At 40.6% G+C, this 15,758-nt stretch overlaps 1 protein-coding gene across 1 annotated transcript; it reads right to left on the bottom strand.

The window, feature by feature from the left end:
• Positions 1–784: 784 nt before the first annotated feature.
• On the bottom strand, positions 785–13,279 carry LOC117511070 (cytochrome b ascorbate-dependent protein 3). The gene is given in 8 exon segments (XM_034171027.1): positions 785–1,444; positions 1,541–1,662; positions 1,665–1,708; positions 1,803–1,957; positions 2,051–2,259; positions 7,857–8,061; positions 10,966–11,099; positions 13,163–13,279. Coding segments are annotated over 7 exon segments (891 nt in total). The 5' UTR covers positions 11,095–11,099; positions 13,163–13,279; the 3' UTR covers positions 785–1,417.
• Positions 13,280–15,758: the final 2,479 nt, after the last annotated feature.

Below are 15,758 nucleotides of genomic sequence, written 5' to 3'. Positions count from 1 at the left end.
TTTTTTAAATCTGACTGAATAATGGTTCTGATGTCTTTTAATTGCATCTCTTAAGTTTCTTCTCTTTCTTATTCTGTTTCCATAGTACCATATCACCCCAATAGAGCGCTTCGCTCTCAGACTGCAGGCTTACTTGTAGTTCCTAGGGTTTGTAAGAGTAGAATGGGAGGCAGAGCCTTCAGCTTTCAGGCTCCTCTCCTGTGGAACCAGCTCCCAATTGGATCAGGGAGACAGACATCCTCTCTACTTTAAGATTAGGCTTAAAACTTTCCTTTTTGCTAAAGCTTATAGTTAGGGCTGGATCAGGTGACCCTGAACCATCCCTTAGTTATGCTGCTATAGACTTAGACTGCTGGGGGGTTCCCATGATGCACTGAGTGTTTCTTTCTCTTTTTGCTCTGTATGCACCACTCTGCATTTAATCATTAGTGATTGATCTCTGCTCCCCTCCACAGCATGTCTTTTTTCTGGTTCTCTCCCTCAGCTCCAGCAGAGCCTGGTTCTGCTGCAGGTTTCTTCCTGTTTAAAGGGAGTTTTTCCTTCCCACTGTCACCAAGTGCTTGCTCACAGGGGGTCGTTTTGACCGTTGGGGTTTTACATAATTATTGTATGGCCTTGCCTTACAATATAAAGCGCCTTGGGGCAACTGTTTGTTGTGATTTGGCGCTATATAAATAAAATTGATTGATTGATTGATTGATTTGATTTTAATGTCTCTGTAAATCACTTCGAGTCACCTTGTTGCTGAATTGTGCTATGCAAATAAGTTTGCCTTGCCTCAAACCAGATTTTAAAAACACCTTTATTGTGCTTCATGTTTATGCCAATTTTGATAATGGAATCACAAACTGACAATGTGTACTTTGACTGCATGACTTAAAAAGCTTAAAGCTACAGTATGTAGCATTTAGTGCCATCTAGTGGTGACGTTGTAGACTGCACTGTGCTGTCACCAGTCACAAATTTGTATCCCTTCACATTTTTGCTTATTTGGAGAAAAGGATTCATGTTCCCTCTGTGTGTGTGTGTGGGGGTGGGGGTGGGGGGGGGGGGCGGGGGGCGCTCCCAAGCAGATATGAAGGGGTGATTGTCGATTTGTTGTTGCAGGAATTATTACACACTAATGAGCACATGGCTATGAATGCTATATTCCATTTAGGCTAATAAATCATACACACTGTAGCTTTATATATGAGTGAAATATGCATAGTTTTCTGACAAAATACCTCTTTGTTCTTGAGGGAAATAACATCTAAAACAAATACAAATAATTATTACACTGTCCAGGCAGCTCCGTTAACATTCATTATTAAATTAAAAACAAAAGGATGCTTGTGGTATGTAAAGTCTGAAATTCTGTTTGCAAAAATGTTCGTTTGACAGAGCAATTTTTTTTATTATTATTATTAAAACCCTGTCATTCATTTTCTTCTTGTAGCAAAGGCTGAAAAAGAGAGGAGACAAGAAATTAATTTGATGATCATACATGTTATTAACATGAATCTGTTTCAGGAGAAATCTGCTGCACTGATGTTCTCACCCTGTAAGCCAAAGCTTCTGGCTGAGAGTCTGGTCTCTGCCATTCGTGGTTCAACAGAATCTTCAGGACAATCAAGCCGAACGCTACGATTAAAACTCCTAATGAATTAGCCAGCAAAGCCTCGGTGGACGATCTTCATACGGCTCACTTCCTTTAGAGTTGCTTTTCCTTTGGATAATGAAACGGATTGTTATCAGTGAATCTTGTTTTTTTTTTTTTTTTTTCCTTCAATGAATGACCGGTTTTAAAAGTTGCCACTCACAGAACAAAGAAGAGCTTCTCGTTGATTCCAGAGATGGAGGCGGCGATGCTTAAAAACAGGATGCTGGTGCCCATCCACACGTGGAGGGGTTTCAGGCATTCACGCAGCCAAACGGGAGAGCAGGGCAGGAGGAAGCCGGCCAAGCCCGCCACCCACTGCAGGGGCACGAACGCACAGACGTCAGTAAAAGCTGCTGGTGGCCCTAAATGTCTTCCTTCCTTGCAGTTTTATTTATGATGTCATCGTACCTGAAAGGCAAACAGAGCAGTGGCACCGATTCCAATCCAGCTGTGTAACGAATAGATGTTGGCTTCCTTGTGGGCATTGTGAACTTGGAACACAGCACAAAGACCCACAATTGCCAGGAGCAGAGCCAGCAGCATGACTGCAGCATGAAGTAGCTTCCAGGGAAGCTTACTCTGACCCCAGGTCAGCGGGATGCGGTACAACACAGCTCCTGCAGGGGGCAGAGTACATTAAACAACAACAAAAAAAGTGTTAGTAGGTACATTTGTAACATAAAGCACCGACAATATATCAAAACCTCTGTCGCCTGTGGATCACTGAGAGACACTAGAATGGAGTAGATAAGGAACACGTCAAACAAAAAAAGACCATACATCTTCAGAGAGCACAGTCGTACCACGCCCACATTTCAAAGCATCCAAGGTGTCAAGAAAACATCTGTTGGGCTTTTAAACAATCAGGATTGTGAAAATAAAATTGGTAATGGGCCTGAAATTTGACATCAACCTCAGACTTTGCTCGATGAATGATCCCAAACAAAACCAAATTACTTCTTCTCAACCACAGTCCCAATGTACCTGCAAGGTTTGAGCAAAATTAGATCAGGCGTTCTTAAGATATCCCATTAAAATATATACATACAGGTCAGGTCAGGGAGTTATGATGCATTCACACTCTGATGATTAGCCCGCCATTTGCTGACAGAGTAAAAATCAATGTTGACCAGCGCAGAGGTTCACTGGACTCCACAGTAGCTAGGTTGACAACAATGTTTGTTGTGGTCTGGGAAAATTAATCAACATGCTTAAAATCTTCTACGTTCATGCTAAAACTCAGGCAAGAGTTGAGCTCCGTTACCACTACATCAACTCCACTACTATGATGTTGCTCCTCCAGTCACGCCTGCCGGCCCCCGGCAGAGGTTTGACTGGACACACCCCCTCCTCTGGATCCCTTGGGCATGAAGAAATATGTAGAACTTGTCTCGACAAAGCACCAGCAGCAAGTGACGCAATCGTAGAGTTACGTCATGTTGAGTCGATAATCAGCTCCAAAAAGCTATGCTACTGCTCTGTGGGGTGTGCTACCCATGCACCCGCACTACGATGGTGGAAGCTGAACGATATCCTTTAGTAAGTGAGTGGACCGTCCGCAAACGTTGCCCTCCACTTAGCTCTTTTGACCTGTGTTGAAGACAGGAAATCTGGGGCCCTGGAATGAGTCTTCTCTGACATTTCACTGAGATGTTAGAAAATCTTCTACGTCGGTTAGAGTCAGCCATCTCATATCATTGTGTGAATGGGTCCTTAGTGTTGCGACATCTGCCACACCACAGAACCACACAGAGTCCTGGATGACAACGGGTCCATCCCTACCTCTCAACAGTAGCCATATATACACTCAACAAAAATATAAACGCAACACTTTTGGTTTTGCTCCCATTTTGTATGAGATGAACTCAAAGATCTAAAACTTCTTCCACATACACAATATCACCATTTCTCTCAAATATTGTTCACAAACCAGTCTAAATCTGTGATAGTGAGCACTTCTCCTTTGCTGAGATAATCCATCCCACCTCACAGGTGTGCCATACCAAGATGCTGATTAGACACCATGATTAGTGCACAGGTGTGCCTTAGACTGCCCACAATAAAAGGCCACTCTGAAAGGTGCAGTTTTATCACACAGCACAATGCCACAGATGTCGCAAGATTTGAGGGAGCGTGCAATTGGCATGCTGACAGCAGGAATGTCAACCAGAGCTATTGCTCGTGTATTGAATGTTCATGTCTCTACCATAAGCCGTCTCCAAAGTCGTTTCAGAGAATTTGGCAGTACATCCAACCAGCCTCACAACCGCAGACCATGTGTAACCACATCAGACCAGGACCTCCACATCCAGCATGTCCACCTCCAAGATCGTCTGAGACCAGCCACTCGGACAGCTGCTGAAACAATCGGTTTGCATAACCAAAGAATTTCTGCACAAACTGTCAGAAACCGTCTCTGGGAAGCTCATCTGCATGCTTGTCGTTCTCATCGGGGTCTTGACCTGACTCCAGTTCGTCGTTGTAACCAACTTGAGTGGGCAAATGCTCACATTCGCTGGCGTTTGGCACGTTGGAGAGGTGTTCTCTTCACGGATGATGCAAAGGAGATGTGTTGCACTGCATGAGGCAAATGGTGGTCACACCAGATACTGACTGGTATCCCCCCCCAATAAAACAAAACTGCACCTTTCAGAGTGGCCTTTTATTGTGGGCAGTCTAAGGCACACCTGTGCACTAATCATGGTGTCTAATCAGCATCTTGGTATGGCACACCTGTGAGGTGGGATGGATTATCTTAGCAAAGGAGAAGTGCTCACTATCACAGATTTAGACTGGTTTGTGAACAATATTTGAGGGAAATGGTGATATTGTGTATGTGGAAAAAGTTTTAGATCTTTGAGTTCATCTCATACAAAATGGGAGCAAAACCAAAAGTGTTGCGTTTATATTTTTGTTGAGTATATATGTCACAGTCAGGAGTAATGTCGATGCCCTCTTGGCCTTTTCCAGCAACTGGGGCCCTCAACACTGAGGCACCTACATGCTGGATCGTGTACAGAGAAACGCATCACCTGGTTAAAATGTCACTGGTGACGTTCTCCAACTACACAAGTGACATGCTACACCAGAGTCTCCCTAAGTAATCATTCATCATTCCAGCGGTACCAAAGGATTGACCTAAGAGACGTGGCACCAAAGACATCCAGCTGTCACCTCAGATCACTGGTTCACATCCAAGTCTCACAATACAATAAGACAGGAAGTACCACGACCAGAAAGACTTTGACCATCGCTCTCCTGCAAAGATATCTGTCCAACAACCTCGAGACTCCACAAACTCTCTCCAGGCATCTCTTCATCTCAAAGGCCAAGGACCCAGCGACACAAATATCATTTCTGAGAATATACACATACTTAACAACATAACTGACCTCTGACCTTGATCAATCCTAACAAAAACCAAACAGGTCCAATGTAATTGCCAATTTTGATCAAATTCACATTAAGCATTCTAATCCCAATCAAAACAACAGATTATGATCAAGACAGCCTCTATCTACACATCTACAGTCACTACAATCAAGACAGTTGCATGATAAATAGGTAATGCAAGTATGGACTGATTAATAAACTCCTTCACTCTTGAGGGAGTATATTCCAGTTCCAACCAAGTCACCTGCTGGCCATAGCCTGAGTAGGAATCAGTGGATTACCCTGAACCGTCTCCAATGGGGCCATGGACACTTCAGAGCCTACCTGCACAGGACAGGCCGATCCAACAACAAATTCTGTGAATGTGGGGAAGAACAAACTGCATCTCATATACTACAGAGATGCCCGATTCATCGCCCGGCTGGGGATATGATTTTGTAGATGACACCTTCAGAGAATGGATCTCTTCGTTGACACTTGATATCTGACATTCTCATATGAATAAATAAAAATAGGCATTCTTAAGATAACTTGCTGACACACATACAAACAGTTACATAGGGACCAAAGTGATGACAAGACTCTGGCATCACAAAAAACTGATTTCATTTAATGATGAAGAACATCACTGCATAGATTTTCCTGTTAATACAGGATACATGAGTGAAATTAAGTACATTTACAGTGTTAACTTGATCCAGGCATAAGTGGGTAAGTCCTATGGGTTCTGAGGCCCACCTTGCCAGTGCTTACGTATTCCTAGAGAACTGTTCTGCATCATAAGACTGAGATCATTTCACTAAGATCTGTGTAGATCTGATGAAAACATATGGACAAATTCTATTAACAAGGCAAACAAGAGCAATCAGACATTTCTGACGACCAATCCAGATTCAGATCAGCTCCAAAATTCAGTGGAGTCTTCCATGCCCTAATACAGTATCTATCTGTGGTGCAAATTTGGTGAGAATCCATGAAGTAGTTTTGATGTAATCCTTAAAAGCTTATATAAAGTGAAACTTAATTCAGAATCCGGATCACCTCCAAAATTCAGTGGAGTCTTCCATGACTGAATATCTATCTGTGGTGCAAATTTGGTGATAATCTGTGAAGTAGTTTTAACATAATCCTTCAAAGCCTATATACGAGGTCTGTCAATAAAGTATAGGTCCTTTTAATTTTTTTTCAAAAACTATATGGATTTCATTCATATGTTTTTACGTCAGACATGCTTGAACCCTCGTGCGCATGCGTGAGTTTTTCCACGCCTGTCGGTGACGTCATTCGCCTGTGAGCCTCCTTGTGGGAGGAGTCGTCCAGCCCCTCGTCGGATTCCTTTGTCTGAGAAGTTGCTGAGAGACATGGCGCTTTTGTTTGATCAAATTTTTTCTAAACCTGTGAGGCACATCGAAGTGGACACGGTTCGAAAAATTAAGCTGGTTTTTGGTGAAAATTTTAAACGGCTGATGAGAGATTTTGAGGTGATACTGTCGCTTTAAGGACTTTCCCACGGTTACGAGACGTCGCGCAGCGCTCTCGGGCGCCGTCGTCAGCCTGTTTCAAGCCTGAAAACCTCCACATTTCAGGCTCTATTGATCCAGGACATCGTGAGAGAACAGAGAAGTTTCAGAAGAAGTCGGTTTCAGCATTTATCCGGATATTCCACTGTTAAAGGAAGATTTTTTTAAATGAAAGACGTGCCGGACGGATTGCAGCGTCGGCTCGCAGAGCCGCTGTGACGCTCCACCACAGGAAAAACATCTCTGTTGGAAGCCTTAAGGACAAGTTGGAACATGTCCAGCTGTTAAACAATTTCTCATATACTCACTCCACTGAAAGCCATCAAAAGCCGCCTGGATTTTACAAATGGTTATCAACACGGAGGTGTTTTTCCTGTGCCGCCGCACCGCGCCAGCTGCGTCCCGACCCGCGGACCCGTCCGCACGTCTTTCATTAAAAAAATCTCCTTTAACAGTGGAATATCCGGATAAAATGCTGAAACCGACTTCTTCTGAAACTTCTCTGTTCTCTCACGACGTCCTGGATCAATAGAGCCTGAAATGTGGAGGTTTTCAGCTTGAAACAGGCTGACGACAGCGCCTGGGAGCGCTGCGCGACGTCTCGCACCGTGGGAAGTCCTTAAAGCGACAGCATCACCTCAAAATCTCTCATCAGCCGTTAAAATTTTCACCGAAAACCAGCTTAATTTTTCGAACCGTGTCCACTTCGATGTGCCTCACAGGTTTAGAAAAAATTTTGATCAAACAAAGCGCCAGTCTCTCAGCAACTTCTCAGACAAAGGAATTCCGACGAGGGGCTGGACGACTCCTCCCACAAGGAGTGCTCACAGGCGAATGACGTCACCGACAGGCATGGAAAAACTCACGCATGCGCACGAGGGTTCAAGCATGTCTGACGTAAAAACATATGAATGAAATCCATATAGTTTTTGAAAAAAATAAAAAGGACCTATACTTTATTGACAGCCCTCATAAAGTGAAATCTTGATCCACAATCCTGATCCGGATTACCTTCAAAATTTAATGGAATCTTCCATGGCCTAATATATATCTGTGGTGAAAATTTCGTCAAAATCCATGCAGTAGTTTTGAGGTAATCCTGCTAACAGTCAGACAGACAAAGAAATAAATGCCGATGATTTTATTACATCCTTGGTGGATGTAATAATAAATCAGTGTGACTGCAGTCACTGAGGTGTGGCACTTAAAAGCACATGACTCCACTTTACCATATGCTTAAAAAAAAAAAAAAAAAAAAGGGGGAAATAAAACTGTGCAGCATTGTTTCTGATGTTGCTCACCGTTGCCGTACAGCACCACCAGGCCTGTCACCATCAGGACAGGGTGCCAGTTGAACTGCAGGTGAGTCTGATCCCAGGCGAAACCTCCACGAAACTTACTGTTCCACGCAGCCACACAGACCACACAGGCCAAGCCCAGGCAAACGCACAGCAGGTAACAAACATAGAACCTCACGGTCGAACTCATCCTGGAGGAGCCTGGAGCCTAAAACAACACAAACTGCAGATCTGAGAACAAGCTCTCAAAATGTTCCACCTCTCCAGCTCTACCATATTCACAAACTGCATGCATTATACAGGCTGTTTCACAAAAATATAGATCGTTTCATAAGCTAATAACTTGAACACATTTTATTCAAATTATCTCAAGTTTTAACAGCATGTATAGAAACAACTCAAAATTCTGTTTAATGTATTGTGCTTGTTTCTTTTCAGGTATAGAAATGCCATTGAGTGGAAAAGACAAGGCGTTTTGTGCATTAGAGTATGTTTGAACACGCGATGCGCATGTTGAAAACTTGTGAAATCGTTCATGAAATCCACACATCTTTGAATTTCTCATTCACATTTTGATGAATAAATCTTATTCTGCTCAACATTCAACTGGTTTAGTTTCATTTGCCTGGACTATGTAGTTAGTCAGATATTTACATCTCAAACGATATAAAAAAAATTTGAAATATCCTGTGTGAGTATATCAGTGGTAATGAACCTTTTGAGGTGAAATACCTGAATTAACAAACTGATCACTGAAAGATATGATGCATTAATCAAAAACAATGAAAGGTGTGACAAGGCTGACACAAACCCTGCTCATGCTACATGCTGTATGTATTTTATTGAACAGACATGTTTTCCTTGTGACTTCATAATTCATCATGACACTGCTTCACCAACCAATCATAAATACCTTGATGATCATTATAAGCTTTACATAAACTCTGTAGCCCTATTGGCTGCAGAGAATGTTTATCACACCATGTTTTTGTTGACCTTTGTCCTATCCTCTCCAAAAGTTAATCATCTTGAGAAATCTGCCTAAGTAATTATCCCATGACGTTTCGTAAAAATCCACCCAGCAGTTTAAGTTATATTGTTCACAGACAGATACAAACAGGATCAACAAGAATATCCTGCTTCACCAACACTTGGGGGGTGGAGGACGGGAATGAATTATCTCTCTTCAAAGACACTGGACTGGAATTACTTTCCCCTCATGCACATCTTCATATGGAGCGCTCCCATTAAGTGAAGTTTCACTGAAATACACCAAATGGTTCAGTTAGTTGTGCTTATGAATTCAATAATCATCAAGGATGATGTATTAATTAAACACATAATTCCAATTCCCTCCCCTTGAAGATGTCAGCCCAGAATTATTTTCCTTAATGCACATCTCCATGTGAAGGAACACGACTGTGTGAAATGTCACTGAAACCTAAAATTTGGTTTCGGAGGAGTTTTGCTTGTGATGTGTCAATTTCTGTTTTTGTCAGTTTTCTATTTTTGAGGCATTAGTCATAATGCCTTATTATGACTTAGAATGACTTAGAATGACTTAGTCTTCATCCTACTCCTGTTCTTACTGTGAATGTATTGTGTTTGTACTGTACATTCTCATGTAAAAGAACAAATAAATTGAAATTGAAACTGAATTGACAGGTGTAACTTCCACTTTCTGCTGCCCCGTCCACGCACACAGTGGCACCTCACTGAATTTGGCTGCCTGGCATCAAGAGCTCAGGAAAATACGCTATAACTAGAAGGCACTCGGAGAGCACATACCTCCGCCAAGGCTACATGTTCCAGAATGCTTTAAAAGTCTCCAAAATATATCCAATTAAACATGGAGGGGCAGGGCTGGAGCCTATTCCAGCAGTCATAGGGCATGAGGAAGGGTACACCAGTCTGTCGCAGGGCCACATATAGAAAACAAACACTTTCACACTCACACACATATCTACGGACAACATAAAGTTCCCAATCCACCTAACCTGCCTTTAGATGTGGGAGGAAGCTGGAGGGAACCCACACAACCCGGGGGAGAACATGCAAACTCCACACAGAAAGGCCACAGACTGGGAATTGATCCCACAGCCTTCTGCTGTGAGGCAACTGTGCTAACCACTAAGCCACCGCGCTGCCTGCCCATCCAAAATATAGTCCACATCAAATTCTAGGACATTATATCCATTTGCTCACTAAATTTCATCAGCATGCTCTCACAGCTTTTTCAGTGAAATGTTGTCAAACATTCTTCAGCATCTCAATTCCAGAATATAGCTCAGATTAAATCAGAAATACAATCACTTATTTACCAGATAATTATTTATCGGCTCATCAGATGTCATTGAAATGCGTTAATTTCTTTATGAGTTGTCCTGGTAACAGGTAAAGAGACAATATTACCTCCTTGGCGAAGGCGTGATGAAACCTGATACTCTGAATTAAACAGTGTCAAACTCATCTTATATAAGAATCTTTCAATAATCTAGACAAGAGAGATCAATTTTATCGCAGCAAAAATAAATAAATAAATAAATAAAATTTGAAGGTGGGAAGGGTGGAGAACAACCACAACAACAAAAAATACTACCCACCCACAACTGAAACTTAGTAAATTAACCAAATAAGTTAAATTCAATTTATTTATATAGCACCAAATCACAACTAAGTGGCCGTGAGGCATGTCATATGGCTAAGGTCTAAACCTACTAATCCAACCTAACTGGAGCAATTTTTGATTAATAAAAGTGCTGCATCATATCCGGTGCAACTGAAGGGCAAATTCTATATTCTGCACATATTTAGTATTAATTCTACATTTTAATGTTTGAATTCTATATTATTCTGTACAACAGGGCTGAAAATGTTTAACAGCTGTGACAAGGTTCAGCACTCTGCCACATTTGAATTCATCTGGATTATTTATTTTTTTTTTTTTTGCAAATGTGCACCAGAGAAAGAAAAAAGCTCTTACCTCCTTCACAGCAATATCCGTTCCTACTGAACCTGCCTGACCTCTTATATGATGTGGAATCGAGTGTCTTATGATGCTGACCGAGTGACCGTGTCAATCATTCACTGATAGAATAGTGTTTGTGCTCACTTCCTGTTTCTGCCGATCACATGTTATTTCACTTCCACATGCAGCTGTACTTAGATGGTTGAGAGGGAAGTGGTGAAGTGGTGATGGAGAAGAACAGCTGGTGGATGAGGCTGTGCCGCTGTCCTGCATCTGATCTGCTGCCAAACACGCACAACACGTCATGAGTCAACAAACAACAAAAAACTCTTAGATTAGCTAATTAGTGTTCCCATATACTTCATAAAATTATTTGAAAGGGATTTTGCTGCTCACCTTAATGCCATATTCAGTCAGCGCTTCAGAATTTATTGATATTTTACACCTATACAGTACTTGTATAGCAGTTTTTTAAGTCAAGAAACAAAAAGTGAACCTTTTCATTGTCTCTATATGCTGTTAAAACAAATTTGAAATTCTCTATCAAGATGTGTTTCTACTATCAACTTTCAGCTTTAATTCAAGTGTTTTAACAAAAATGTTGCATTAAAAATTTAGGAATTAGAACCATTTTTACACAGAGAGCCTCCATTTTCATAGACTAAATAACTGAACAAACTAAGTATTAAACAAGTTTTTTTCAGCACCAATCATCACCTTTACAGCCAGTTTTCTTTCGACAGGTGAAGGGATGAATACATGAACATTTCCAAGTTACTGGATCTGTCTTGGATGTCGTTACAGCAATCATCAAGAAATACAAACTGTATAGTAAATCTGTCTGGAGTAAACCGTTCTCAAAAAACTGACTGAATGTGCAAGAAGGAGACTAGTGAGGGAAGCCACCAAGACACCCAGTCTCTCAAGATAAGGACTTTTAGCAAAAGTGCCATTAAAGCTCTACGGCCTTTCAAATTTTTAAAATTTAAGTCATAAAAGCAATTTTCTTTGGCACCAATATAATCTTATTTATTAGCCCTTAAATAGAGATTTATAATATGGCACTGCCCATATTGTGTTGTCTAGACAATTTTTTTTTAAATAGTTTCCCTGAAGGGGAAAATTTCAAAAGAACAGATGCTTTGAACTACTTATGGTCACGACCCACACAGTCTATGACAGCAACATCATAGATCATGTTGAGCTTCCCACAACTTGCATGAGGGATGCTGGGAAGCACATGAGGTCAGCCAATCAGAGTACAGATGCACGGTGACATCAGCTGGCTGCTCTCTCGAATAAAATAATCCACCATGGCTGAAAACGCTCTGAAACAGCCCATTTCTGTATGAATCAATGCTTCTCATATTTTTTTGCAAATGCTAGTGAGAAATAAACACTTCTAAATCTAAAAATGCTGTTTTCGAAAGCAGATAACTCCTCTGAAGTGATTCCTTAAACATCTTGCAGCTAAAGGGAGGTCAAAGGTAACTTCTGGTAATTTCAAAACCTCATGCATGTGCACATGCATGTCCTCCTACAGATGTTGTTAAAAGGAAAATAAAATATTTACTTACTCATCATCATAATAAATAAAATATTCATTATGGAATCCATGTTCTCTCATTAAAATAAGCTGTAATTTTGTAAATACGTTTAAAAAATAAACTAACATTATAATGCTTGGATTTCAGTAGAAACTAAATTTTGTCAGTTTTATGAAATTTGAAAGGCTTTAAAATGTTGCTTCTAGTGAATTCATGTAACCACAAACTTTTTCAGTATGGATTTAAAAAGTCCTTCTCTGACAGTTGTAATCATTATTGTTTTATGGAAGACACAGTTATTAACATATTACATGATGAATGTGTGCCACTATTAAAGAAATGTTTCCTCATTCCAGGAAACACAGACACCAAGAATGAAATATCATTTTCAATGCAATCAATCAGTTATTCTCAAACACCCTGTATGTCCAACACTGCCCATAGGACAAAATTCTAAATTAAAATTTATCTCGCTTCATACATCCAACACAGATAAAGCACAGAACAATACGACCCGCTTGCTGATTGGTTGAAAATTTCTACATGATCCATTGCAAAATTAAAAAAAAAACAAAAAAAAAAACATACTGACGTATCACTGGATTTTAGCTACATTTAAAACAGTTACCAAACATTTTGTTATATGTTAACATTGACAGTATCCTGCAAGGTGACTAAATTTCTCCATTTTGCTGGTCGTCTGGTCACATTTTCAACTAAACTGACACATTCTTTAAGGTATAAACAAAACTATAACTAAAATAAAAGTACACATAAATGCCAAATCTTTGTACCTTCAGCAAGAGGACGTCTAATAAGACGCACGAACGAAAGCGAAAAGTTGTAAACTTCGAACAGGTGAACAGGAAAAACAACCTAACTATCCCCCATTTCCGGAAAAAGAGCGCACGGGCTTCTGGGAAGTGTAGGTTTTTGTGCCTGCCGTCCAGGCAGAGCTCATCTCGATAAAAAATGTCATTTTTTAACAGTTAAACTGCGTAATTCATTGTCGTATCTGCACTTCATTCCATTTGACGTTGTTTCCTTCCTATGAAAAAAATGCAATGATCAAACTTGACTTCGCACTTTAGGGGAAATGAGTTGCACAGAATGTAAGCAAATGAAGACATTATTAAAATGTACTGCCTTTCAGCGCCACCTGGGGTTTGCTTCTGTCATGTCATATCCATTTTAAAATGGTCAGTCGCTTTCCTTGCCATTTTTTCAAAACGCATCTTAACTTGAAACCATTAATAATCCATATATGCACACTGACGTGATGATGAAGTGACAGATTTACAGTTGTTTTGATGTGCATGTGCAGTAATCCCACACTACCTCACTTTACTTCTCTTGTGTTGGTGGTAAAATTCACCTGTATAATTTTTCTGTGTAAAGTTTTTGCTGTCATGTACCTCTCTGACATGTGCAATAGCCCCATTACTTTTCCCCCTTCCGGACTTTCACCTTATAACTAAAATCTACTATAGCTAAATCAACTATAGCTTAAATTAATAAATTATATCTTAAATAAACTATCATAAATAAATAAATATATTTCTTCGTCGTCTTCGTCTTCTTCTTCTTCTTCTTCTTCTTCTTCTTCTTCTTATTATTATTATTATTATTATTATTATTATAGGGGAAGTGTGGTTAAGGTGTTAGGCTTCATTCCAGAAGATCATGGGTTCAAAACCCCGCCTGACTGGAATATCACTAAGGGCCCTTGGTCAAGGCCTTTAATCCCCTATTGCTCCTGGTGTGTAGTGAGCACCTTGTATGGCAGCACCCTGACATCGGGGTGGATGTGAGGCATAATTGTAAAGTGCTTTGAGCGTCTGATGCAGATGGAAAAGCGCTATATAAATGTAGTCCATTTGCCATTTATTATTATTATTATTATCCTCTCTTATTTTCTACTTTATTGACATTTCTTTGTTTCTTTTTCTTTTTGTCTGCTGAATTAAGAGCCTTCCTCTGTGTTTCTTTTTAAAATAGACTAAGAGCCCCACACAAGAATTCCTACAAGCCTGAATTGTTTGGTTTATACACAAATGGCAGAAAAAAAAAAAAAAACCTTGAATCATGAATCTTGAATGTGATGGCACAAATGTGCATGTGATCATATTTTATTTTACACTATAAATCAGACTATAACATGATAATATGAACTTAAAACCTGAGCACATATAATGTGGATTTTTGGCAGCTTACTAAAACTGAGCATTCCCTGAGACAACTGTAACTTCTGTTTTGTCTGTATCAGCCTGGAAATAAATTATTAAAAAAAAATATACTGAAAATCATCATGTTTGCCATTATTACCACCACGAAAGAGCTCATGCTTATTTTATTTCAAAAGGGAATAAACTAATTTAGGTTAAATTTAGTGTGAAGGAAGTTGGAGGTGAAGGAACACTAAATAAGATTCACAGACAGATGCAGATCATAGATGATTTTTATATTCTTATTATTATTATTAATGATGATGATGATAATAATAATATTTATATCTTCTTCTTTGTCTTTCAGCTGTTCCCGTTAGGGGTCGCCACAGCAGATCAATCGTTTCCATCTCACCCTGTCCTCTGTATCTTCCTCTGTCACACCAACCACCTGCATGTCCTCTCTCAGCACATCCATGAACCTCCTCTTTGTTCTCCCTCTTCTCCTCCTGCCTGGTGGCTCCATCCTCAGCATCCTTCTCCCTATATACCCTGGGTCCCTCCTCTGCACATGTCCAAACCATCTCAATCTCACCTCTCTGACTTTGTCTCCAAACCGTCCCACCTGAGCTGTCCCTCTGATATGTTCATTCCTAATCTTGTCCATTCTTGTCACTCCCAAAGAGAATCTCAACATCTTCAGCTCTGCCACCTCCAGCTCTGCCTCCTGTCTTTTTGTTAGTGCCACTGTCTCTAAACCAGTACAACATAGCTGGTCTCACTACTGTTTTGTAAACTTTCCCCTTCACTCTTGCTGATATTCTTCAGGTCACAAATCACTCCTGCCACCTTTCTCCACCACTCCACCCTGCCTGCACTCTCTTCTTCACCTCTCTACCACACTCTCCATTACTTTGAACAGTTGACCCCAAATATTTAAACTCATCTACTTTCACCACTTCTACTCCTTGTAACTGCACTATTCCACTGGGCTCCCTCTCGTTCACACACACGTACTCAGTCTTACTTCTACTGACTTTCAGTCCCCTTCTCTCCAAAGCATATCTCCACCTCTCCAGACTCGACTCAACTTGCTCTCTACTCTCACTACAGATCACAATGTCATCTGCAAACATCATAGTCCATGGGGATGTTGTGTGGGCCGCTGAAGAGGAGGTACTGCTGGCCCACCACCACCAGAGGGCGCCCCGCCTGGAGTGCGAGC

The sequence above is a fragment of the Thalassophryne amazonica genome, chromosome 5 (genome assembly GCF_902500255.1).
Source record: "Thalassophryne amazonica chromosome 5, fThaAma1.1, whole genome shotgun sequence".
Taxonomy (NCBI): domain Eukaryota; kingdom Metazoa; phylum Chordata; class Actinopteri; order Batrachoidiformes; family Batrachoididae; genus Thalassophryne; species Thalassophryne amazonica.
Note: the sequence above shows the minus strand (reverse complement) of the source record. Positions and strands in the feature narration are given on the sequence as shown.